Source organism: Perca fluviatilis, chromosome 13 (genome assembly GCF_010015445.1).
Source record: "Perca fluviatilis chromosome 13, GENO_Pfluv_1.0, whole genome shotgun sequence".
In the NCBI taxonomy this organism is placed as follows: domain Eukaryota; kingdom Metazoa; phylum Chordata; class Actinopteri; order Perciformes; family Percidae; genus Perca; species Perca fluviatilis.
In genome coordinates this window covers 5,118,831-5,145,562 of record NC_053124.1, presented here as the reverse complement: position 1 = coordinate 5,145,562, position 26,732 = coordinate 5,118,831, and the positions used below count along the sequence as shown (strand labels likewise).

The window sequence follows — 26,732 nt, the reverse complement described above, 5'->3', positions numbered from 1 at the left end:
TTTAGCTCCCACTCTCCACTAGCACATGTCTTTGCCTGCAGTGATCTTGGCAGCCTTTTGAGCCAATTGTGGTGCCCTGCAGTGACCTGGCAACCAGTGCGGCCAATCACTGCACCCTGAAAAAATTTAAAAATGCACGCAGAGCCATACAGTAGCAGAATGCCAGTGGAAAAGATGTCTGGATTCTTTTGTTGAAATATAATGCAGATGTGAAAATGTTAATGAGGCTTTCTGGAGAAATGCACTTACCTTAAAAAAGGACACAAATGGTCACTGGTCACTTTTAGGCTAAGAGCCTTCTTAGAGCTGAAGATCTTTGCACGGTCAGGTTCGTTTGGGTTTGGTCTTAATGTCTATCATTTTACGTTTATCAGTGTTTTAAGCCCCCAACGTCTCCTTCCAGGCAGCGCTTCCTGGAAGGAGATGTTGGGGGCTTAAAACACCATAGAGCTAATTTTACACGGGCTTGGGGCGAGCTCGGGCTTGCGTTCCGGGTTGCGTGGTAAATGAGTTTTACCATGTGTTTCGATTAGCGCAAAAATGGATGCTGAGGAGGTGAAACAGAGGCTGGCATCTGGAGGACTTATTTAATTTCTTTGTTCCAACTTCCATGTGGCCTATAGCCTATGTTAGTCATGAATAAATTATGTTAAAAAAATTATAAATTACTCATTCTTGACAAAAGGCAAAAGAGCTTTTGAATAATGTCGGGCTGTAAACGGGTTTTTAAAAAGCTGTCAATCAAAATGTACTTTTCGGGCTCGGGGCGAATTTTGTTGGGCTTCGGCCTTGTCGGGCCTAACTTTTAAGGCCTGATTACAGCTCTAAGCCTTCTTCCTGGCTCTATTCATATTAAGTAGAAGTTAGTCTTGCATTGTCAGCCCTATCTCCAAAGCGCTATGGAGCAACGGCAATGTGACGGCTACTCTACGGCTACTCTAAAGTGCTCACATGTCCGCCGACACACCAACGCTGTTCAGGTAGGGGCTGTAGCTCAGACCTTGGGCTTACGTGTGTAATAAGGTTTATGTTTAAATAACAATAAAGCCCTGAAGGTTAACTTCTAACTTGTGTGCCGACCACAGTTAACACAAAGGACAAACGCTGAGCTAACTTTAGTTAGCTTGGCCAAACAGTGAATCTACAATGTACTTGTGATAACTAACCTGACTTCTCTGGATATTCAATCTCCTCCGTTTGGCACAACTTTCCGACAGTGCTGATGCTAAGGCATGACGCAAACGTTAATGTAAAACTCTTTTCTCTGTTATTCTTCTTCTCTGTCTTCTTAATAAAAAAATCGGTTGAGTGGTTGCTCAACCTATTATTTGCCGATATGCACGTTCACACAAACACACTGCTCTCTAATTACAGTATACTAGTGGAATGGGATTTGGATGAAGTTTTTATTGCAGGATTACTACAATGTTACTATATAATGAGAATGTACAGCTCTACATGCTCTTCAGGTGGTCCTCTTCTTCTGAGTGCAGTACATGAAGTGAAATTGGTAATGAAGTAAAATGTGTTATCTGACAGGGATTGGAAGTCCATGCCCTGGATGTTTCATCTCATCTCATTGTCACTTTGAGCCTTTGCTTTATTTTAGAACAACCCTAAAGGCTCACTTTTGAGCCGGGACAGAAAGCTCATGAATATCAGATGCAGCCTGCAGCTCCTGGAGTCCTATCAAGACCATCGCACAAGCAAGCACTTAAAGAATCCTTCTCTTCCATTCACACACACCACTTTGTAACTGCCTCTGTTTAAAACCCCCAGGTGTAACAAGCCCATCCACTTTCATTATTGTCATTAACAGATGTCAGCCACAGTCTGCATATGTGTGGCTTTAGCATCCATCAGGGGGGTAAAAAACACTTCCTGTCTTTAGGAAGTCGCATTGTGAAGCTTACACAATCTGGTGATTAAGGTGTCATCTTTCCACATTCATCACCCCTGGTAAGTAGTTTACTTTAATGACATTGTGTGACACGTGTCATTGGCATTGTTCTCATACAGCAGGTCAACAATAAAGTCAGCAGCTCTGGGCTCAGGTGGAAGGAAGATGGATGCCTGCTCATGGTTACAGTAACACTTACTGCATATTATCATCTCAAACCATATGTACAAGTCAGATGCTGTACGTGAGCATACATTTTTCCATTCCGCATAGCAAAATATAGAATAAGGGTGAGTCTCATGAAAACTGCTATGTCTGCCCGGTTCAGCTCTGAGATTTTCTCGCATTGCACAATGCTGTAAAGGAATAATTTACGAGATTACGTTATGTTCTGCCTCTGTTTAGAAGTGGTGAATGTAGGCTACAGCTCACAGCAACTTAATACTGTGTTGGCAAATGGCTTTTTATTGAGTTTCCTCTTAGCAAAATAATAGACACTGAATTGATCCCTGGCCCTGCAGACCCATGTCGAAGTGTCCTTGGGCAAGACACTGAACCCCAAGTTGCCCCTAATGCTGCGCATTGGAGTGTAAATGTGTGTGAATGTTTATCTGATGAGCAGGTGGCATCTTGTACGGCAGCCTGTACTATGTAAAAGTGCTTTGAGTAGTCGTTAAGACTAGAAAAGTGCTATATAAAAACAGCCCATTTACATAAATGAGCATTTGTTTATATGTTTGCCAAAGTTTTCGGGGGATTTAATGTTAGGTAATTATTTATGTCCCGCTGGCTGCCATCATGTTATTATTACCGTTGGCTGCAAACCGGTTACAGGTTTATTGTTGATCATATAACGCTACAGTTTAATTTAGTTAATGTTACACTGGGTTTGAGAGTCTGGGGGATGCGTTGAGTTACAGTAGTTTATAGGCTGTCAGTTGTAGACGCACATTACATGGTTGTGCTCTGTAAGTGAAAAACAGGTTAGTTATTAACTTCAGCAATACTTTCCTGATAACCTGAGTACCTCAGTATTTGGGATGTACTGTACTGTATGTTCATCTTACAAGGCAAAATACAGTTATTAACTTGAAAGTAAAGCATTCTTGGTGTTTTTGTCACGTTTACACTGATACTATACCAAACAACTAATCAAAGCTGATACTGTATGATAATAGATAAATGAGTGATAATAACATATTACATGCTTTAAACTCCTTATATATAGCTATGCAGTGTTCTGAGCAGCCTGGATGGAACGCAGCAGGTGATACAACACTCATTAGAACCACAACAGACTTAGACTGGAGCTCAACGACTTAGGACTTGACTTAGACTCGAGCTCAGAGACTTGTGAGCATCTCTGTGACCAGTATGCTGTAGAACCGTGCTCTAGCTTTGAGCACTGTTCTCCCAGCAGCTTTTTGGTTGTTTTTGTACTGTTATTGCCATGGCTGACGTTGGTCTCTGGGGCTGAAAGCTGCATACCAATGTGGTTTCATGCAGCCAACCCTGACAGGACTCAGTTTTGATAGACAGTAGGGATAGATTGTTCATCTGTGCATGAAATACAAAAAAAGAGAGAGCCAGTCTGGTTTGCATGTAATTCCACCGCATTAACTTAATTCAAATCAGCATCTGTTAAATTGGGATAGAAATGAATGTTTCATTGAATGATTGATGAGTGTAAGAGGGAAGACAGACAAATTATTTTCCTGATAGATTATTATTTCCTGATAGATCTACATCTATCAGGTAGAGATATTCTCTTTGTTCAAATTGGCAAATCTTACAATACCTTTCCAACCAACCCAGTCTCACTGCAGTTTGTGAAATAGTCATGAAATTTAATCTATAGATTCATGTACATGAACACGATTAACCCGTTTTTTTTTTGTGATGCTCAGCCCAAATTTCAAACTAATGTATTTCAATAGGAAGCATCTTTCGTGTCTACACCACATAGCTTTATGGCTTTGTGATTTTTGGAATATTTAGGACTATATCTTTAATCAACATTTATTCTCTAGATGTTATCATGGTTTTATCACGCATTCTCATGTACGGGCAGGGGCGTAGCACAAGATCCTGGGCCCTATGCATAGGCAGTCCTGATGAAATAAAAAAAAAAAATGAAAATTTAGCCTTTACCTCAGATTACATGTATAACCAAATTATAATTTGAAAGTGTATGTTCTGCTCTTTCAATGGGTTGTCTCAGTCCGTTTTTAGCACTAACAGTCGCAGAGATATTTAAGCAGTTCAACCATGGATTTCGTTTTCTAGTTTGTGCTCACCTTTCTTTGAAAAGAAGTCAGTTACCAATTGTTTCCCCTCATTTTGTTTTCTCTCCTTCTCCTGTCTTTCCTTTCTTTTTTGGTAGCATGATTTGGCTTTCTTTGAGAAAGACATTTCTACAGCAGAAGTTTGCGCTCCACCAGACGCTCAACTGAACTAGCTAACGTAAACAAAATGCGTGCAGATGGACTAAACCATTTGGCGCATTAGCAAGGGATGGGTGAGACCTTAGTCTTTTTTTGTTTTTTGTATACAAATGTAGTCAGTCAATCAACAAAGTTATTCAGCCAATACACTAACTTTACATTTCCTGACATGCATTATGAAATTTAATTAGGAAATGAAAATATCCAGGTAAAATAAAATATGTTCCAGACTTTTCAAAGGTCCTCTTTCCCCTTGGGCCCTGGTAATCAGTATTGGTTTTACCCCCAGTCCGACGCCCCTGTGTATAGGTTTGTATGATATTGTTCAAAAATGTATGCACACTAAAATGTAAGATATCGTACGAAAATAGGAGACCGTCGGCTGGTCACGTGACACTGGCTGGTCACGTGACGCCAGCAAGCGCTATAGAGCTTTTTGACGCCGGCTACAGACCTCCGTCACAGCTCGGTCGCATCAGCAGCAGTTAGTAGCTGTGTTTAGCCGCTACAGAGGTCTGTGACGCCGGCTACAGTGCTCCGCATGGTGCTCTGTCGTTTCAGCAGTTCTGGGTGGTTCACTTACCTGAAAATAGGTGACTGTGAGCTGCCGGTCATTTTTGCGGCCACAAAAAGTGAGCGTTATGCGGCGACGAAAAGTTAAGTTAAGGCACCAAAACGATTAGTTAAATTTAGGAAAAAGATCGTGGTTTGGATTAAACACTCCCAAGGGACACGCATTTCTCCAGGAAGCGAACTCTGCTCTACGGCTTGAAAGTCAGGTGTTTTAACACCCACCCACCCATCCACCCCGACTTCCTCCCTATGTGGCCAGCCGCGTTCTTATACAGCAGCAGTCTATGTGGTGCATACAGCAAAAATAAAACATTGAGTACTCACAAATTATAGTGCAAACTTTTGAGAACAGGCTGTATTGTTGGGAGTTGGGAAATACGGCCATGCTGCCATGGACTTTTGCTCTGGCCTCAGTCTAGACTTGGTCTTCTTTGGACCTGGTCTTGACACACATTCAGCTGGCCTGTCATGGATTTCAGCTAGACGTGTGCTGTCCTGAGTGCTGCCATGCATACACACTGTGCATGTTACAGTACATAGATTAGAACGTAGCTGAAAATAAACTGGAACGCAGCAGCAGGAAGGAATAGTAACATGTCACATATGATATTGTTTGGAAGCTACCCTGCAGGGCTTTAGTGCTTGGGCAAATATAGAAATGTAAAACTTGGTTAGAGAGGAGAGAAGGGGGAAATAGAGACAATGAGTAGAAGACATCAGAAGAGATAAAACAAAGAAAGCTATAAGGGAGAGAGGGAAAGAAGAGTTATCATTCCAGCAGCTCTCTGTTTGATCAAGTGTTCTACTTAACACAATTGGGCCTGTCAGTTTCTTTTTTTTACTATGACATTGTTCAAAATGTCATTAGAATTCATTTACGGAACGGAAAGATTCATGCAAGTGATCACTATTTCTTAGTTTTACAGTAATGTGGTGAAGACTTGATAACGCACAACTAATCAGGAGGTAAAAACACTCTACTGCCAAATACACCCTACACTGAACATAGTGATTAATATATAAACACGGCTGGATAGTGAGCCACTGCTCCAGGGGCCCCAGCCTGCAGCATGTCTGTGGGGCAAGGACTTTGTTATTAATTAGTAATTTTAATAATTACAAATTCGGTTAAAAAAGGAGAGGGCCCTAAGGTGGCTCCTGCATTTTCTCATAGAGATTATCAGTGGAGGCTGTCCCTCCGCCCTCTAGTGGCCTGTAGTAGTTCTGACGAGAGCAAAGCCGGAAGTAAGTTGAGGAAGTAGAAGAGCGGCAAATGACCTGTTAAAGAGGTAGGTTGGGGGGTGGGGGGATGGATGGGTCAAACAAACACAGGACTTTCACCCAGTAGACCGGGGTTCATGTCCTGAAACGGAATCAGAGAGGTTTGTTTTACTTTACAGAACAAACGGAGCTACGTCATGTTCTGCATCAGTAACGTACCGTCTAATTTTAACCCAAACCACAATCTTTTTCTGAACTTAACTAAGTAGTTTTGGTGCCTGGGGGGACTGAATGCAGGGTCACACATTGCAAGACTACAACTAGATTTGTGCAAAGCGTTAACTGGTAACTTAAGGGAAAGTCTGCAGATTTTCTGTTCTGCCGTACATGCAGATGAATGTCTCCAGAATCCGGAGGTCTGTGTTTATCTGCCAGTAAATCTCCAGTAGGATGACATGCTTCAGAAGGGTTGAAAATCAAACTTTCTCTGTTTAGCATTTAGCTCTAGCCATTTGCTGCTTCCTGTTTTATGTCGGAGGGAGCGCACCCATTGGTTGTTGACAATGTTCACATGATTTAACTTACTATCTACCAAGACTTACGATAATATCAAACACGTTTGATTTTGTCAGAACGTCAAGACAGGAAAACAACCTGGACTGAGTTTTATGACCACTTTAAACCAACGATTGAGACAACGGGAGCACACCACAACCTTAGCAAGACTCTCATGATTTCATTCAGATATAGGCAATACGTCTTCGACAGTGGAATCGCTTGAAAAGTGGTTTGGTGTAAAGTCGGCATAATTTGTTTTGCCTCATGCATTTTTTGGATGATTATGGTAATCAACCAATGTTTTTTTCACCCATGTTCTTGAACTGCACAAAACATGTAGAGAGGTGGTTACGGGGGGAGCACATACAGAGCTAAGGACCTAGACATCATGGAGAGCAGATCCAGGTCCTGGGTATTGTGTCCTGGGAGGGGTTAGGTTTAGGCTGCTAAAACACTTTGGTTAAGGTTAGGTTAGAGAAAGATTATGGTTTTGATTGAATATTACCAAATACATCCTTTCTCTTGCTTCAAGTCAGACTTTTCAGCTCAACCAAGATGAGTTGCTATATCACAGAAGTGAAGGATTTGATTTAACGTGTTTAGCAGGAATATTTTGCAACTTTTATGTTCTATAAAAATGTTTCCTGCCTGTGCTAATAAAGCAACCCTATCATCAGACAAATATTGATATTGGACAATTCTGTAAAGTAAGGGAGCCTAACTGATAATTAAGGGGGTCGAGCTGAGGCAAGTAAACCACTTGCTCAAGGTTAGGAAAAGATCATGGTTACAGTTTCAAATACATCACAATTTAACTGTTAGGTCTCAGCCAATCCAATGGTGGTTGGATACGTAACTGTCATCCACCAGCCCAACCCCCAAACCCTCACTTTCTGCTTTGCTGCATTAAGAACACTGGATGCTTTTTGCATTAGCACTGAGCATAAATCATGTGCTGCCAGTATGAGCTAATTCCAACGGATACGTTATCAAGAAAAACTAAAGTGGCACTTTTATATTTCTTACAAAATGTTTTTGCAGAGACTAGTTTTTATAAAGGGAAAAACTAGTTTTAAGAGATCAAAACTTCAATTAGTATTATGAACATATTAAAAATATCTCAAACCCACCGACATCCAGCAAGCCTGGGCAGAGTAATATTCCTCTGCTCTCCATATGCCTGTTAGTTTCAGGTACTCTGGGCCAAATGGGTTGAGGTTAGGTGTATGGGGGCTAGAAATGGGCCCCCAACTAATGTATGCCCAGCAGCCCTGTAGCGGTTTAATTTAACCCTGTATATGAACATAGTCTTTAGAAACTCATGCCTTGTACAATTTATAGCACATAGATGACCTTCACCTCAAGAAGAAAGAACAGAAGTAGATGAGTGAACTATCCTGTAAGCTCCTTATTGAATCCACTGAACACCAGCAGCTCTTTAAGCACTTCATCATGAGTGCTCCATTTTACAAAATTACACAATTATTTATGAAGCCAGAATCACTTATCAGCTCTGTGTTATTCAAATGCATTGAGGGAAAAAAAACTCCAAACGGATCCAGAGGCATAATAGCACCTCGTCGTCTTCCCAGTTTCATGTCCTGCTTTAACAACTCTGAAGGCACAGTAAATGACAGCACAGTTTGTTGATAGAAAGCTGCTGGAGCTGAGGGACGTGGGGGACAGAGATATATGCCTCTCTTCTCTAGCTGCATGGGTAATCCCACATAGATGGCCAAACAGATAGGAGGAGGCACAGAGACATACATATCAACCTAGCCAAGAAAATGAGAGCCGGTCAGGTACAGAGCTGTGCCTGCAGAGGGAAATAGGACAGAGACAGACAGACAGACAGACAGACAGGCATCACACTGCACCAGCAGAACAGCACAGACTCAAAGGACAAAAATAAATCATAATAAAGAGAGAGGGATCGGTGTCAGCCCTTTACTGTGCTGATACATTATTTAAGATACAAGCAGCGCACACACACACACACACACACACACACACACACTGGAATGCATTAAGCACTCTCAGAAGAGACATAAAGAAACATGTAAATGTAGGAGTATGTGAAGGAGAGCTAGACATTATTCATTGTGGCTCAATAAGATCTCTGACATGTTGATTTGCTGAATTAAAAGATTGTATTTGATGTATGAAAAAGACAACAATGAAGCAACTGAATAGATGAAATTTATAAAGGCACAATTTTGCACCATAATAACACATGATTGGAAACATAATCTTAGGTCGTATCTACAAACTGTGTAATCACTTTATGAGAATTACAATGTCCCACCTTTTTGGAAAACCATACATATTTTACAAATAGAATAATCACATATGTCATAATATAAATACATATGCTAAACACTGAGCAAGATGGTGGATAGCGTAAACAACAACTGCTAAAGTGAGTTGTTCAAAACCCTTTTTAGTAAACTCTGTGTACACAAACAATGTTCTCAATGCTCGAGTTCATGTGTAGAGCCCCTGGTGATACTTCAAGCAAAGTTTCATGTTGTGTCGAGCCTTCTTAGTATTTTAAAAATAGCGATTTTGATGCTATCATAGTAGTGCCCCTAACACTCCCATTCCAAAGGCCATTTGACCAAAAACAAGAGTGCCGTTTCCATCCTAATTATGCTTTTAAATGAAAGTTTAACTCGGGTTTATTCACAAAAAGACCCTAAGTTCCATTTTGGCAAGAGTTATGCTTTAACTCCTGATTAAAGCATAGATACTTTTGAAGATAATTTATCCTCTTTTTGTGGCATGTTCACTCTTGACCTTTGAAATAGTAGTTTGTTGATGTTGTTGATGTTTGTTGATCGTGATAACATGATTTGTCCAGAAAGCAGACAGAATATTGTGCCAACCAAATCATGTACTTAGTAATGGATTGGTTATCATGCAGGTCGGTGGTACTATCTGCTACTGGCAGGTGAATGTGAATGTGTGTGGGTGTTAGTTACTGTTTTTGAAAGAGTAACGAATGATTAGTTACTGTTTTTCAGAAGGGTAGTTACTGTTTTTCAGAAGGGTAGTTACTGTTTTTTAGAAGGGTAGCCTAGTTACTGTTTTTGAAAAGGGTAACGAATAATTAGTTACTGTTTTTCAGAAAGGTAGTGACTGTTTTAAGAAGGGTACTTACTGTTTTTTTAAAGGGTAATGAATGATTAGTTACTGTTTTTCAGAAGGGTAGTTACTGTTTTTTGAAAGGGTAACGAATGATTAGTTACTGTTTTTCAGAAGGGTATAATGTTTTTTGAAAGAGTAACGAATTGAATTGCCCCTTGGTGACTAATAAAGTTACCTGAATCTGAATCTGATATGATCTGTATAAAACAGAAGTTTCTATTTTAATCATCTTTTGTACCTACTGAAAAACACCTGTGAACACTGTGAATTTGAAAAAGGTATGTCTATCTTTATTTGAAAATCATTCGGAAAAGCCCATAAATCATTTACTGCATAGTTTTCTCTAAACAAGTTACAGGGCCACCCAAGTACTTAAAGTGTTAGCTTATGGCTACTTTTATAACTTGTAGTATGTGTATAACTTGTATATACTGTATTGTATACCGTATAATTTATGAGTAATCAGGGTTTTCCCTGGGTCAGCGAGGGAGAGATCACTAAAAAGAGCCCAGAACCTTGTATCGAAACTCGGCTTTTGGCAGCGAATTAACATTGGTGGAGGAGAGAGGGGTAGAGAGAGGGGGAGAGAAGGGAGAGAGGGGGAGAGAGGGCGTGGAGCGGGAGGAGGAGAGATAAATGAGCGGGGCTGTGTTAAGGGATTGCAAATTCAAAGTGGTTTGTGAAACGAACATCCCTCCTCCTCTCTCGCTCTCTCTGTCTCTCTCCCTTCGCTCTCTCTCTCTGCCTCCTCCCTCTCCCTCTCTCTCTCTCTCTCTCTCTCTCTCTGTCTCCCCCCCCCCTCTCCCGCTGCTGCTGCAGTCAGCCACAGTGTAACTCAGACTGCGAGGTGAACACATCTCCCTCCCGTCATCTCTCTCTCCTCTCCTCCGGAGGGTTCCAGCAACACTGCGACCACTTTTCATCTTGAGCTCGACCTTGCTTCCAAATCGAGAAGCTCTTCCATTACAACCCATTGGATTATTGAAAACAGACATTTCTCGTGTGTTTGTGGCTTTTCCATACAGCAGTAATGTTGGACAGGAGAGCCGTGAGTATGTAGGCGGATAGATGAGGACGGGCAGGTACAAGACGAGAGGATCCGGTCTCTTCGTGTGTTTCCTCACATGCTCAGTGTAGCTTTGTTCAGAAGGAGGACGCAGGGTCACAGCAATATCTTATCTTACCATAACAGGCTCAGGCTGAATACCACGGAGCCTCCGCCAGTTGAGTTTCAGCACCGTGGAAAGCGATGCGAGCTTAAAGCCTTCCTTAGACTTCATCACCAACCTCGGCTTCATAGTCAAGTTCAGTTAGAAAACAGCAACTCCAGCCACTTCAATAGTTGCATGAGGACCGTTCGGGTATGGCATGCTAGAGTAGATAATAATTGTTCCCACAGTGCTGAGGAGTTCACAGAAGATGGATGATATTGTTTTATAATAATTGCATTTGTCGGTCGGCTGTTAGATGCTATTTTTGCAACAACAAGCAGTCAAATTAAAATTGTGCCCCTCATGTAAATTAGCATTCTAACGAGGGTCCCATCTCTGAGGAAAACCCACCTGTGCCGCTAATGGGAATCCATTGGTCCTGACCCACGCACAGTAAAGCCTGCAGACTCACAGTTGAACAGTACTGGAGGAATAAGCTGCCTGAGCCTTCAGCATCCAGCAGCGATGGCGCGGCTCTGCTCTCTGACCATGACCCTCACTGTCCTCCTCTCCTGCTCCTGCCCGACTCTAGGCAAGAAGAAGCTCTACATCGGAGCCCTGTTCCCCATGAGTGGAGGCTGGCCCGGCGGACAAGCCTGCCTCCCCGCCGCGCAGATGGCTCTGGACCTCGTCAATAAGAGGGCCGACATATTGCCGGAGTACCAGCTGGAGCTGATACACTATGACAGTATGGTGAGTAACTAACAGACTATGGTACTACACAGTCTATTTCCCTTGCTGTATTGACTCGGTTCTTTCCACCTTGACTACATTGTAATGTATGTTGATCAGAATCAGAGTAGTTGGATTGGTCACATGAGACTGCACATGCTGTAGCAGGAATTCAAATGAACAACACTAAAGAAGATGATATGCAACATTTATGCAACATTCATTGAAGCGTTTTCTAACCCATTAAATGCATGTCTGTATGGACTGAATAACAGGGTCGTATGATAATAATGGGTCATACAAAATTCGGAGTTTAAAAAGGAGAAAAAGCATACTACTATCAATGCAGGCACCCTTTGTAAAAGGGTTTAAAGTTTAAAGTAATGGCTTTCTTAATGGTTAATAAATCATTCAGTTATGTGTTCAGAGATATCAGTTACAATCCATTCTTAAAAAAATAACTTTTGGGTTGCCAGGTTATAAAAACTCCCTTTTACTGGTCTGATTTGGACCAAAACTCTTTAACAAGTTACTAACACAGCTGCAGACTTGATGATTTAAACCCTTCACTAATAGCTTACAATCACCTATAACTACAGACCTGAAGGCTAGTTAAAAAGTGTGGGAACCACAAGCATTTATTAACATTTAAAAAAATAATACATAATTACTAGAAGTAAATTATACATGTTTTTTCACAACCTGACAGCAACTTTTATACTATAATCTAAAATATCTTCTATAGGAAAATAGTGATTTATTAACACTTATAAAACAATTAGTTACAACAAAAGGGACAGAAAAAGTTAACCTTACGACGTCTGAAAAAATTACATTATTTGTGTGGTTGTCGTTTGTGAAAGTTTGGAGTCCACACAGCAGACTGTGGCGGTCATATTTATATCTCAACACTGTGATTACCTTTTCCACATCATGTTAGGCCATCATTGGGATAATTGGCAGTCCTCTGTGTGTTGTATGTTTTAAAATGCAACATTCAGGTCATAAAGTAGGTCGCAGCCCCAGAGAGATGTGCTTCTACTGTATAGTAGCGTGTGTGTGTGTGTGTGTGTGTGTGTGTGTGTGTGTGTGTGTGTGTGCGTGTGTGTGTGTGTGTGTGTGTGTGTGTGTGTGTGTGTGTGTGTGTGAGTTTGTTTGTTTGTTTAAGAACAGCAGCTACTGTGTACAGCTTGCACACACACTCTCTGCTAATGGCTTCCTGTCTGCTCACCCTATAAACTTTCCTGCTCGTCTATTTCTGTTGTTTTGCACTCACCCTGAACTCCAAACATTATAAAAGCAACACATCATAATAATTTAAAATGTGATCTGTACAGGAATATAGACCAGAAGACAATGTGGTCGAGGAAACACAATTAGAAACAGAAAGTCAAATAGAAGAGTAGAGACATAAAGATGTGTAGGTCAGGACGATGGATGAGCAAAGAGTGAACAAATGTTTAAAGGAGCCCCAACTTGCTTTTCTATATTTTGTATTTTTGTCATATCTATAATGGTACATGTTCAGCTTTAAATAATGAGGTAAACATATTTAAAAGAAATCCCTGTGAGATAAAGCCTCAGATTTCACACTGTTCTGAACACTCCGGTTTCAACCGTTTTTTCTACTCTTGGTCATCTGCTCGAGGCAGGCACACTACTGCAGTGTTTACATTACATACCCTGCCACATGCTAACGCCAGGGAAACCTGTGCTCTTGGCTGGCGAGGATGTTATTTCTCCACAATTTCAGATCACATTCCTTCCCAGTATTTGGTTTAGAAACTTTAATTGGTGATTTTTCATGGTATGTAAAAACGCATTATGTAATAACAATGCATAATGTAACAAAATGTAATAAATATTCACTTCATTATGTAATAACACCTGCATTATGTGATAATCTGCCGCATTTTGTAATAAAAACCTGAACCCAATATGTAATACATTTCTCCGCATTTTGCAATAAATTATGACATAATGCGGCAGTTCTTACAAAATGTGGGGGTTGCGATTTTTTTTTAATGAAAATGTAACATGCTGCATTATGTAATAACCAACCATGTCTTCATTCACTTTTTATAACATTGTCATGTTTATTTTATAAATGGGTGAGGCTATTTGCACCCCTGGTACAATTAGCAGTGTATGCTATTCGTACCCTGGTGCAATTAGAAGTGCTGTTCGTACCCTGGTGCAGTTAGAAATGAATGCTATTTGTACCCCTGTGCATTTACAGTATCTTGGCATATATTTACACACAGTTATCCATACTACTCATGTATTACACCTTTTTGGAATATTATCGCCCTGACATTCTTACGCTAACCATAACCAATCCCAGTGCTCTTGCCTAAACCTAACCAACCCACAACCAGAGCAGGTATATTCATGAGTCTTCCCCTTCCATGCGGCAAAAAAAAAAATTTGCGTTCGCGGGCTCTGACTTGCGCAATTGCATGCAAATTATCCAATCCAAAATGAAAAAAACAAGATCGCCTCACAGGGGCTTCAAACTCTAAAATTCCCAGACCAAATGTAAGCGTTCTAACCACTCACCTAGCAGCTCTTGCAGGATGTTACACAACTGTTTACCATTTGGTGTCTTCAAGACTCGGTTGCTGGTTAATCATACTGTATACAAAAAATAGGTACTAACTAACAAACTAACGGTTGTATGCTTTCACTGAAGACAGAAAGCGCAATGGGAGTATACATTTTCCGCTAGAAATTCAATTGTTATAAACTTTAGAGACAAAACTTTCCTAATATGCCAGTTTCTGCGGTCCAGGAAGATGAACGTCCGCCATGATTTTGGTGCATGCGAGCAACGTGTTTTTGTTGTTACGTCACAGGGTGTGAATATCTCAGCTGTGTGGCCGAGGCTATTCGTACCGGGGGTGCAAATAGACACTCCATTTATAAATTCTAGCGTGAATCATGCTGACTCAAAATTCATTTTAAAAATATACTATTTGTTCAGTAGGTTAGCATTTCCTTTCATTGGTCAATACACATCACCAAATGTATTACGCATTTATTTATTTATTTTATTTATAGATTTTGACATTTTATTACATAATGCTTTGTTATTACATTATGCGTTGTTACATGGTACAAAGTCCTACTTGTACCTACTTGCATTGCAGTATATAGCAGAATGTACAGAGACAGCAGAGCACAGATGTGAAGACTCCAGAGATACGGAAACGCTGACCAATCAGAGCAGATGGGCTTCTTCGGGAGGGGGCCTTAAAGAGACAGGCGCTCCAACAGAGTGTCTCAGACAGAGGAGCGAAACAGGTGCAGCAGCCATGAGCAGTATGAGGAAAATAAAGTGTTTTTTGAACATCAAAGCATGTAAACATGTTCTAATACAAACACAAAACACAGGTATGAACCTGAGAACAGTTTATAATAGGTCTCCTTTAAGTAGCTTGACATTATTAAAGTCCACAGGCTTACCCTCAATTTCAACTGGTTGCAGAACGTCTGTGGATCTGCTCTGGAACGGCGACGGAGTCATTAAGTTTCCATTAAAGTCGATGTTTGTATTTCCACTGACTGCAGAACGCTTGCGTTCCGACTCCGCTGAGCTTCTATTTTTGCCGGATGCCGGAGAGCTCCGCAGCAATTCAGCACAGGGCAGATAGTGCGGGACAGGAAGTCGAGCACAGAAGCAAAATAAAACATCCGGTTAATTTTGAAAATAAAATACACAGTGCTCACGCCGGATCATATTTCCCTGCTACACCTTGAAAACACAGCACAGAGTTGTTTCCCCTCTACTCCTCTGGATGGAAACAAACTGTTGTTGGTTTTGTGTTACGCCGTTATGCAACAAATCCGGACCTGGTGGGTATTGACGGACGGTGGAGCAAGGAGCTGACACGCAGCGGAGCCGGTCCGCAGACGTTCTGCATTCGGTGGAAATCCCCAGTTAGACAATCATTGTTTCACCAGTCACGGGACACTGGGTTGCCTCAATTGTTTCTGAAAAGTAAAACCAGTTGGCCAAAAATCTAGCGTATTAGAAACAACATGAAATATACCTGTGACACTTGACAGGTTTTGCTGCTGCATGGAATTTAACATCTGATATGTTCTTGTTTCTTAGACCCACACTCTGTACAAACCAGAACTGGTACATTTCAAAAAACGGTAGCACTTCAAATTACGGCACAGTAAGAAGATGGTAATAGTGGGGTAACAGTGTGATATTAAAGAGGTAATATATATAGGTAATAACATGTAATAACGAAAGTGATAACTGGGTAATACATCACAGTAATAAGATGTAATACTGAGGTAGTAAGGTGATAAGAAGGTAACAGATGTAATAACATGCAATTACCAATGTAATAAGTAGGAAAGGGTTCGATGATAACCATATGTATAGCTGGGTAATGGTAATAGTTATATTAATATTGTAATAACATGGTAATAATGGGGTAATATATGTTGATGTTTTCACAGTATTATAGGCTACTATCAGCTATACTACTATAATACCTTCCAAATTAGATAAAAGTTCTTGGAATTTAAAATTGGTAATTACCATATTATAATGCTGATATTCATCCACCCTTTATGTTCCAAACATTTCCCTTTTGTTTCAAGTTAATACTTTACAAATTATATGTTTAATCTTGTGATTTCTTACCTGGAAACACGTCTGGCAGTTTTTGTGTAACAACCATGAATCAGTGCTGCAAAATGCAAAACTGCCTGTTTCTATTTCATTTCATGGTAATATTAGAATAACAGAGGTGTAGAGATTACCTGGAAATGCTTCTGGTAGTTTCTGTGTAACAACCATGAATCAGTGCTGCAAAATGCAAAACTGCCTGTTTCTATTTCATTTCATGGTAATATTGGAATAACAGAGGTGCAGAGATTACCTGGAAATGTTTCTCGTAGTTTCTGTGTAATAACCATGAATCGGTGCTGCAAAATGCCAAACTACCTGTTTGTATTTAATTACATGGTAATAATAGAATAACAGCGGTGCAGAGATTACCTGGAAATGCCTCTGGTAGTTTCCAGGTAATCTCTGCACCTCTGTTATTCTAATATTACCATGAAATGTGTCTTGTCCTGCATGCATGTAACCCTGTGCAATCTGACCAGCAGCTAAACACCTTCCACCATCAAGCACTGGAGACTGGGATCTTCGTAACTCAGTTTATTTGACTTAGAAATGGTGAAACTGGGAAAAAAAATGACCAGTTACTTACATATTGATGAGTCACAAACATTATACAATGATAATTGTAAAAACAATATAACTACACGACACTGTAATGCAGTAGTATATACAGTAGCTAACATGTAAGCTGAAATAAAGGAAATACGTAATGTATTGTTATACAGTGTACATAGTATAACCTATATTTTTTATCTAAATAAACTAAAATATACTTACATGTAGCACAACCCAAGATAATATTGGCAAACCAGCTTAATGAAGCATATTGTCAGTCTAATATGAGCTATAAATCATCATCAAAAATATACATATTGCACATCAAACTTTCTGACAATAATTAACAAAGATATCAGAACAGTGTGTCAGCATCTGTTTCACATACCGAGAATGCTACCAAAGGCATAGAATGTCGAAGATTGAAGTGGATAGTATGAAGAGATGATAACACATGAGGCTGTCCTTCTCACATTCAACTTCCTGACTAAGTCCCATGGTGCAAAGGTCCTACAGTTCTTAAAGCAGACCTGTGCATTGTACGGCCCCCGGGCCACATCCGGCCTGCGTGAGGTCAATGGGAAGTTAGCAATTAAACGTAAATAAGTATACATCATGCATGGAATGCAACTGCATTGCTTTTATTTTGAAGGCGACTTTTTGTTGTTGCTTTTTTTTGTGCGAACGTATGCAGCTTCTTCTTCTGGTTGCAAGTCGCAATTAAAAAGAAGTAGAAGAAGAACAGAAATGTGTTGGAGAGCCGCGGTGCGAACTGAGCTCACAAGAGATGTTAGCATGGACGTAAATGAGCTGTTATCCCTCAAAAATGTCAGCTCATGGGAAGAAAAGAAAGGTCGATACAGAGCGGCGAGTTTTTAACCAAACATGGACTTCGAAGTATATATTTACTGAAGTCAAAGGTAAAGCTGTGTGCTTAGTTTGCTCTCCGCAAACTAAGCACACAGCTTTAGATCAATTCTAAACATGCAAAGAAATACACCAACTTGACTGATGAAGAGCGGGAACGGACATCTTATTTAAAATCTTATTAAATGGAACAAACTGGCATGTGTACAACCGATGGCTGTCCAAATCTGACAGGAAAAAATGTCGGACTTTTGAAGCGGATGCAAGATAAAGTGACTGAAGTGAACTCAGAACTGAAATTGCCATTTTTGCATTGTATTATACATCAGCAGGTGTTGTGTAAGTCAGTGCTAAAACCATGTTATTGATGTTGTAACTAAAACAGTTAACTTCATCAGGGCAAGAGCATTAAATCACAGGCAGTTTGTGTCACTTTTGGAGGAGCATGAAACTGAATATGGTGACATAGGCTACCACACAACTGTCAGGTGGCTCAGCCTGGGCAAGGTGCTTAAAAGAGGGGTATGGGACCTGAGAGCAGAGATTCGAGAGTTTTGTGATATGAAAGGCAAAGACATCCCAGAGATCTCAGATGTAAACTGGATGGCTGATCTTGTATTTGCTGTTGATGTGACTGTACTAATGAATGAACTAAATACCAAACTGCAAGGCAAGGGCCTATTTGCACATGAAATGCACAGCCTGGTGAAGGCCTTTATGAGAAAGTTGCAGTTTCTCTCAAGCCAGTTGGAGGGCAGGGACGTCACTAGGATTGAAAGAGCCCCCCCTGGCTTAGCCCCCAGGGTATTTGTAACTTGCGTTTGCAAAATCTTTGCACTCACATCTTTTTTTACTGTATTAGAGCTACACTTATGTCAACCAGTCAAGAAACCAAGATGTTAACAAGTAAAAAGTGACCAACATATATCCTCTTCTTCCATTTCTACTCTGTTCCTTCTGTCTTATCCTTTAAGATAAAACAAAACCCTGATGCTAATGTAATGACTTTGAAATGCAAATCGGTCACATGAAACAACATCCAAAATGTCCAAAAACTGACTGAGGCCAGACAGCTAATAAGTTGGTAAAGTTAAACAAATATGACAAATAGCTGTACAATAAAAAGAAAAAATAGGCATAATAGGCATCACTGCATACTTTATCATGTAAGATATTAATACGGATCCTATTTAAAGTGGCTTTTGTCTAAATACAATAACCTGATGGCAGAAGGAATACAAGATTTGGAGTAATGATTACTGTATATATGTACTGTATGTAGGATTGCTTTAATTTCATTTTCACGTGTATCTGTGGGCATGTTTTCATCTTTAGCCTAGCCTACATTTAGGCAACATCTACATATTTAATGAATGCAGAAAGTTAAAATGGTTAGAATATAGCTAGCATATATAATAAATATAATTAAATAATTTAGTTTAGGCTATGACCTGCCAGCAAATGCTTATTGTTAGAAGAAAACCAAACAAGCCTTAGACCTATAGACCACTACTGACCTCAATCAGAATCAACTGCTCTGCCAATCTCCTGCTTGTCTTTCTCTCTGCTGAAATATCTTCCATTATCCATCTCATCTGCTCAATGAATTGAAGGATACACCGGTACAATACCATGAACAGGGACCCTATGACATTTAGTTTTCAGTGACAACAACATTGTATCGGGATTGATATTGTTTTAGAATAGGCCTACTATTGAGATAGGCTATATTATTGGCAATGAATAAAGAGTTGTGATTAGCTTGCTAAGTAAACCATTTCTTGTATTTCCCTCGTTCACTCTAGCTAGACTTTAGTTTTCCATAGCAAACCAAAATATCCCCTTTCCTTTAACTCAAGAAAATGTAGCTAAAGGTAAGCAGGTAATTTAAAACAACTTACAATTTCACTCTGTATCACTAGGTGTTAGCGATGGGCATTCCAGCTCTTTTTCGTGAGCCGGCTCGTTTGACTCAGTTCACTGAAAAGAGCCGGCTCTTTTGACTCACAAACGGCTCTTTAAAAATATTCATGTTTTGACTATGATAGGTGTGAAAAACAATTCTAATTAAATTATTAAATGAAATCATACTCACAATGTCTCACAATTTCTTTAAAAATGCATTGATTTGTTATAAAAAAAGAATACTATTAAACATTTGCATTTAAATTACAACTTTTTAATGTATAGAAACATTCAAAACAAATACAATCTGAATCTGAACAACATAATAGAACCCATATTAAAGAAAAATAAATAAATAATAATGCTGCTGTGCTTCCGACTCATTTTCCTGCTTTTGTTTTGTTTTCAGAGCTGTGTGTGTGTGTGTGTGTGTGTGTGATGGCTCGGCCCCTCCCTCATGCCGTATAATTGGTTGACACCTTGTGTATGATTGACAGGAACAGAATGTGAGGCTGATCAGACAGTCAAAACTAATGTGTGCCTATATAATTATTTTTTTGTTCTTTGAATTAGTCAATTATTTAAAATAAAATAAAATTCACTCATTATTTCATTATTACATAATGATTTAATTTCTATAGGCTATATTTTTTAAAATAGAGTCGGCTCTTCGGATATGCGAGCCAGCTCCCGTCGTTCACCTACAAGAGCCGGCTCTTAGAGCCAACTCATTCGCGAACGATCCATCACTACTAGGTGTAATCAATCTTCCTTTCCGCGTGTGTATTGGTGTGTGTGTTTGTGGGGGGGAGGGTTCATAGCGAGTTCAGACCAAAGACTAGTGACAAGACGAGATGAATCCCCCAGTTACTTGCAATGCTCCGGTCTGCAACGCTCTGAAAGCTGCCACTTCACACCAATGCAACGAGACGGTGCGGTACATCATCTTGATAGCACTCTTTGTACTTCTGTCTAAATTCCGACTTTTCGGCTATTTTTTGTAGCTGGATATATATCATTTGTTGCGTCTGAATATGAATGAGGATACGGTTATTGATAAATCGAATTGTTATTGTTGTTCTTATTATTATTTAGGGGGGCTTAGGAACATTTTGGGGTAGCTTTAGCCCCCCTAAAATAGGCCTAATGACGTCCCTGTTGGAGGGTAACACTCTCACCCACATGCAAACCCTGAAAGAAGCCACACCATCAACCGATCACCTTTGCAGGTACTCATCCATGTTAGTGGCGCTGCATGGTGAGTTTTTAAGGCGATTTCAAGACTTCAAAACAGTTGAGGGTGAAATGCACATGATTTCTTCTCCCTTCACCTGCAGTGTGGAAAATGCACCTAGTGATGTTCAGCTCAAACTCATTGACCTGCAGTCAGATACAGTGCTGTCAGAGCACTTTAAGATTTCTATTCTTCTCTCAAAGAGGAGAACTTTCCACAAATGAGGAGGCACACTCAGAAGATGTTGGTTCTCTTTGGATCAACCTACATATGTGAACAAACATTTTCAGTGATGAAGTTTAACAAATCCAGATACAGATCTTTTCTCACTGATGATCACCTGTCAGCTGTCCTTCGCATATCCACCTCAGACATTGATGACATTTCTCACTGAACAAGAAAAAGAACTGAAAAACAGCAAATGAGGTAGTAAGATGTTCTTTGAAAAATGGCAAAAATATGAAAATTTTGTTCACAATTGCTTTGTGAATGCTGTTCAAATAGTGACATAATGTTGGCATTTTGTACTATGTCTGCTTGACTTTTTCATGTTCTAAGAAAAAAGTGAAAAAAAGCTAATTCTGTAGACTGCAAACAAAACAGTAATAGCACTTTGTAAAGTTAATTGAATGCTGTTCTTCGAAAAATGGCAAAAAACATGCACATTTTGGTCATAATTGCATTAATGGATGTTGATTTAAATAGTGACATAATTGCATTTTGTACTACTTCACTTTTTTCATGTCCTAATCATAAAATGTGTGCCCTAACCAGTCACAGTTCATCAAAGACCTTACAGTTTACTGCATTTTCATAAAGAGATAAAATTAATATTGAGTAGAATTGAGTTTAGCCTATTGGTCCGGCCCACCACAACAGTCCCTGTTTCTCATGTGGCCCCTTGGGAAAATTAATTGCCCACCCCTGTCTTAAAGGAACACACACGCATGTGGAACAAACTACTGCCAGCAATGGGAGAAGAAAAACATTTAAGTGAACTAATGTCCTGATGGGGACAGAACAAAATTGAATAGAAACAGGTAGTTTTGCATTTTGCAGCACTGATTCATGGTGGTAACACAGAAACTACCATGACGTGTTTCCAGGTAAGAAGTCACAAGATTAAACATATCATTTGTAAAGTATTACCTTGAAACAAAAGGGAAATATTTGGAACATAAAGGGTGGATGAATTTCAGCATTATAATATGGTAATTACCTATTTTAAATTCCAAGAAGTTTTATCTAATTTGGAAGGTATTACGTTGATAGTAGCCTATAATACTGTGAAAACATCAATATATATTACCCCATTATGTTATTACAATATTAATATAACTATATTACCATTACCCAGATATAATATATACTTTGTTCCACATGCGTGTGTGTTTCATTAAGAACTGTAGGATCTTTGCACCATGGGATTTATTTAGGAAGTTGAATGTGAGCAGGACAGCCTCATGTGTTATCATCTCTCCATACTATCCGCTTCAATCTTCGACGTTCCATGCCTTTGGTAGCATTCTCGGTATGTGAAATAGATGCTGACATACTGTTCTGATATCTTTGTTAATTATTGTCAGAAAGTTTGATATGCAATATGTATATTTTTGATGATTGATAGCTCATATTAGACTGACAGTATGCTTTAGTAAGCTACTTTGCCACTATTATATTGGGTTGTGCTACATGTAAGTATATTTTAGTTTATTTCAGTCCCTCCAGAAAAACGCGATTATGCGATCACATAATTCAATGCATAATCAGCCAAAGTCCGCATATTTATGTGGGGCCCGCATTTTTTCAAATATGCTGCACTTTCGCCGCATAAATTGCCGATTTCCGCGCAAAATATGCGGGGCTTGCATGATTTCATAATCCCCGCATTTTCGTTGCAAAAAAGTCACATATATCTTAGCAGAAAGTTGAAATATTTTGTGTTTACTTCACACAAGAGCAGCTATTTTCCCCTGTTGCCATGGGAACATTATGAAGTGATGTAATTACATGACGTGAACATCATCGAAAAGCAGGGTGTTGGGGGAATCAATTTTTTTTCTCTTTTTCATGTCAGGCATTCAAGTTCCCGCAATTTTTGCAAGTTCCCGCAATTTTGCAAGTTCCCGCAATTTCATCGCATAAAGTTGCATAAATATCCCCCATATTTCATTGCATTTTTTTAAGAAAACGTGCCGCATAATCAAGGATTTTTGCCTGCAACAATAACAAAAAAACTCAAAATTTTTCTGGAAGGACTGTTATTTAGATAATATAGGTTATACTACGTACACTATAACAATACATTACGTATTTCCTTTATTTCAGCTTACATGTTAGCTACTGTATATACTACTGCATTACAATTACAATTGTTTTTACAATTATCATTGTATAATGTTTGTGACTCATCAATATGTAAGTAACTGGTCATTTTGTTTCCCAGTTTCACCCTTTCTAAGTCAAATAAACTGAGTTACGAAGATCCCAGTCTCCAGTGCTTGATGGTTGAAGGTGTTTTGGTGCTGGTCAGATTGCACAGGGTTATGTACCTTCTTATCACCTTACTACCTCTGTATTACATCTTATTACTGTGATGTATTACCCAGTTATTACTTTTGTAATTACATGTTATTACCTATTACCTCTTTATTATCACACTGTTACCCCACTATTACCATGTTATTACCGGGCCGTAATTTGGGGTGGTGATGGCGCAGTGGATAATGCACTGGTAACGCTTTGGTGTGGGAGACCTGGGTTTGATTCCCACTGTGATACATCAACCAATGTGTCCCTGAGCAAGACACTTAACCCATAGTTGCTCCAGAGGCGTGCTCTGAATTATATAGCAATTGTAAATCGCTTTGGATAAAAGCGTCAGCTAAATGACATGTAATGTAATGTAATGTAATTTGAAGTGCTAGCCAAAAGACTATGCATTACCACTAATACTATCACTATTAAACACTATTACTTCCCTTTTCCAAATACATTGTGGATTAACTGCTGCCTGGATTATGTTCACTGGCAACAATTTTTCTAATCCAGGAAGTGTCTAGTGTTGTCTGTACACAGAAGCCCTTTGACCTTAAAATCACAGGACTTTGTCCTGCATCTCATGTATTGTTAGTTTTAGGCTATCGCAAAAAAAGTTTCCACATTTAATATTTTTTATCAAATGAATCTCAATACAGTTCACTCAATGCTCACTTATGTTTTTCAGCCGTCTATCTCAGTTTGAATCAATACAGCTGTTAACACCGGTGGCAAAGCAACACGTTTCACACACGCACAACTGTGACCCAACTAGTTGTGACCCCTTTTCATATTACATCTCCAAACAGTAGAAACAGTAGAATGATAAAGGTTAGGAGCAATTACTCAGCGAATAACTTCAAGTTTTTGACAAAACGTCCCTAATCCAGTGGGAGTGGGAAGAAGAAGCAGCAGCTTTCAACTAAAATAGTCCAAGTCGTTGGGCCAGTAAAGAGGAGAAGGCTAGCACACCCTGTTTAGTTTTAGGCAGACTCAGGCTGCATTTACATTGCTTCGTTTTTGTTTAAAAAGGAATATAATTTTCTACGTTTACACCTCTCATTCCCCCTGCTCTGGCGTTTCAGAGACATTTCGGAAACATTTGCAAACACTTCTGACCCGTTTTGGTTTGGAATCTGGGGGGTGTTGCAGTCTCAGCGGCTGCAAACGGAGACCTTTGGCAACACCAACACTGACGGCAGCGTTTCTCCACCTGATTGGGTCTTATCGGTCACAATGTCTCATTCTCTGAGACTAAAGCTACTAACATTACCATGGTAACTACCAGCAGTGGGCGGAGTCTACACGCTGCCTCCTGTTTATGCCCAGTACACCAGAATGTTGATGAGATATGAGGTTTGGGTGTGTTAGTTTAAATGCAGATCAGTTCTTCTACTGGAACTAAAAACACTTGTGATCGCTCTCCATGCACACAAGACCGCTTCAAAACCAAAAACGCTTCAAAACCAAAAATGTAGCAGTAGAAATGTAGCCTTAGATCGAATGGGGGAATGCCGAAGATAGCCGGCAGTGGGTTAGGTTCAATGGGGCACTGTAGAATTTCAGAGATTGTTTAAAAGACAGAGGGCCAGATGTACGTACATTTGCGAATGAAGCATTATCGCCTGAAGTGGGTGCAACCATTAGTACATCTGGCCCTGAATTCCAAAAGCTAGCAAGGGAAGGGCATGTCCAGAACATAGACTTGGTCGGCATTACTGGGAACGCCCACTAAAACATAATTTCCGTTTATGCCGTGGGGGAAAACAAACTATTCTAATTGATGAGCATAGACCTTGTTAGCGGTTAATCCTTAATCTTTGGCATATTTACGATTGATTTTTTTGCTTGGTACAATGCCGAAAAGTTGCTGTGTGGCATTCTGCGCCTCTATTAAGTTAAAAAATCCTGATCTTAAGTTTTATATACTGCCAAATAGACAGACGGAGCCCGTGATAATACCACTAACGTCGCTGCTACAGTCTGTAACAGTTAACATTACATGGAATTTATTAATTTAACATGCTTAGACACACTTCTCTTTAATATAGCTTTAATGAATGTGGGATAAAAACAAACTGTTTGATGACCCTGGTATTACATTACTGATAATACAGTGAGATTAAATCATCTAAAATAAGCTAACGGTTAACGTTAGCTGTCGCTTACCTGGAGACTCAATCAGGTAGCTAATGTTAACAAAAAATTTGGGGAAATGACACCTCTGGCCATTCCGTTGGGTTGTTTGTCCAGTCACTGATAATGAACGGACAATCCGACCCAATACAGCATGTATCTTCAACTGTCAAGCAGCAAAAGTGATTTTGAGTAGTCCATACTGGGTTAACACTATGTTATCCTGTCAAGGGGAAAGGATTGTTTTTCCCCACGGCGACTCTGCCACAGGCCACGCCCCCAGCTATGACGAGTCACCGACCAAGTCTATATGAAAAAGGGAGGCAGGGGCACGTTGACATTTATCACAGGTAGGATCCACGTCAGGATAGATTTTAGCTAGTTTTTCTTTTTTTATATGAGCACGGTGCACAACTTTGAAGCTGTTGCATTTCCATCTGTAATTTTCGACCCATGGCAATATCTTTCAAGACATGGGTGAGGATGTTTGAGAATTATCTTCTAGTGATCAGTGCAACTGGAAACACTTGGACAGAGGCAAGAGAAAGAGCATTATTACTGCATTGCTTGGGCTCAGAAGGGCAGAGAATTTTCCATACTTTACCAGACTCTGGAAACGATTTAGCAACTGCCATTACTGCACTGCAGAATCATTTTACTCCTGATATTAATGTGGTTGCAGTGCACCATGCTTTCAGAAAAAGAGTTCAAGGAGCCCAAGAAACAATAGTACAATACATTGCTGCATTAAGACAACTCACCGCAACATGCAAATTCCCAAATGGAGGTTATATGATTCGAGATCAGCTTGTTGAGCATGTGGCTAACCCTCGTATTAGAGAGAGACTGTTGTTAAAAGAGAAACTCACATTGACTGAAGCCATTACTATAGTCACTCAAATTGAATTAGCAACCCAGCAAGCTAAAGCTATGGCAGGTGACCAGCACTTACCTGTACAAGTGGTCCAGACCAAAAGTGCAGAGCGCAGACAAAGACCACAACGCCATGGGCACCATTACGAAGTTGCACCAAGGGTACACTGCATGACCAGCTTCAAAACCTACCTCAGCTTCCTCTGCACGTACCTGCTTCCGCTGTGGTTCAGACAAACACCTTGCCAAT

The 26,732-nt window shown here is 39.8% G+C and overlaps 1 protein-coding gene across 5 annotated transcripts in view; it reads left to right on the top strand.

Annotated features, from left to right (window-relative positions):
• Nucleotides 1-26,732, top strand: part of gabbr1b (gamma-aminobutyric acid (GABA) B receptor, 1b) — a 294,834-nt gene that overhangs the window by 153,087 nt on the left and 115,015 nt on the right. For all 5 annotated transcript variants that reach the window (XM_039820112.1, XM_039820110.1, XM_039820114.1 and 2 more), the window contains one exon: nucleotides 11,587-11,747. In XM_039820112.1, coding sequence (XP_039676046.1) covers nucleotides 11,587-11,747 — 161 coding nt within the window. The remainder of the gene's footprint in view (nucleotides 1-11,586; nucleotides 11,748-26,732) is intronic.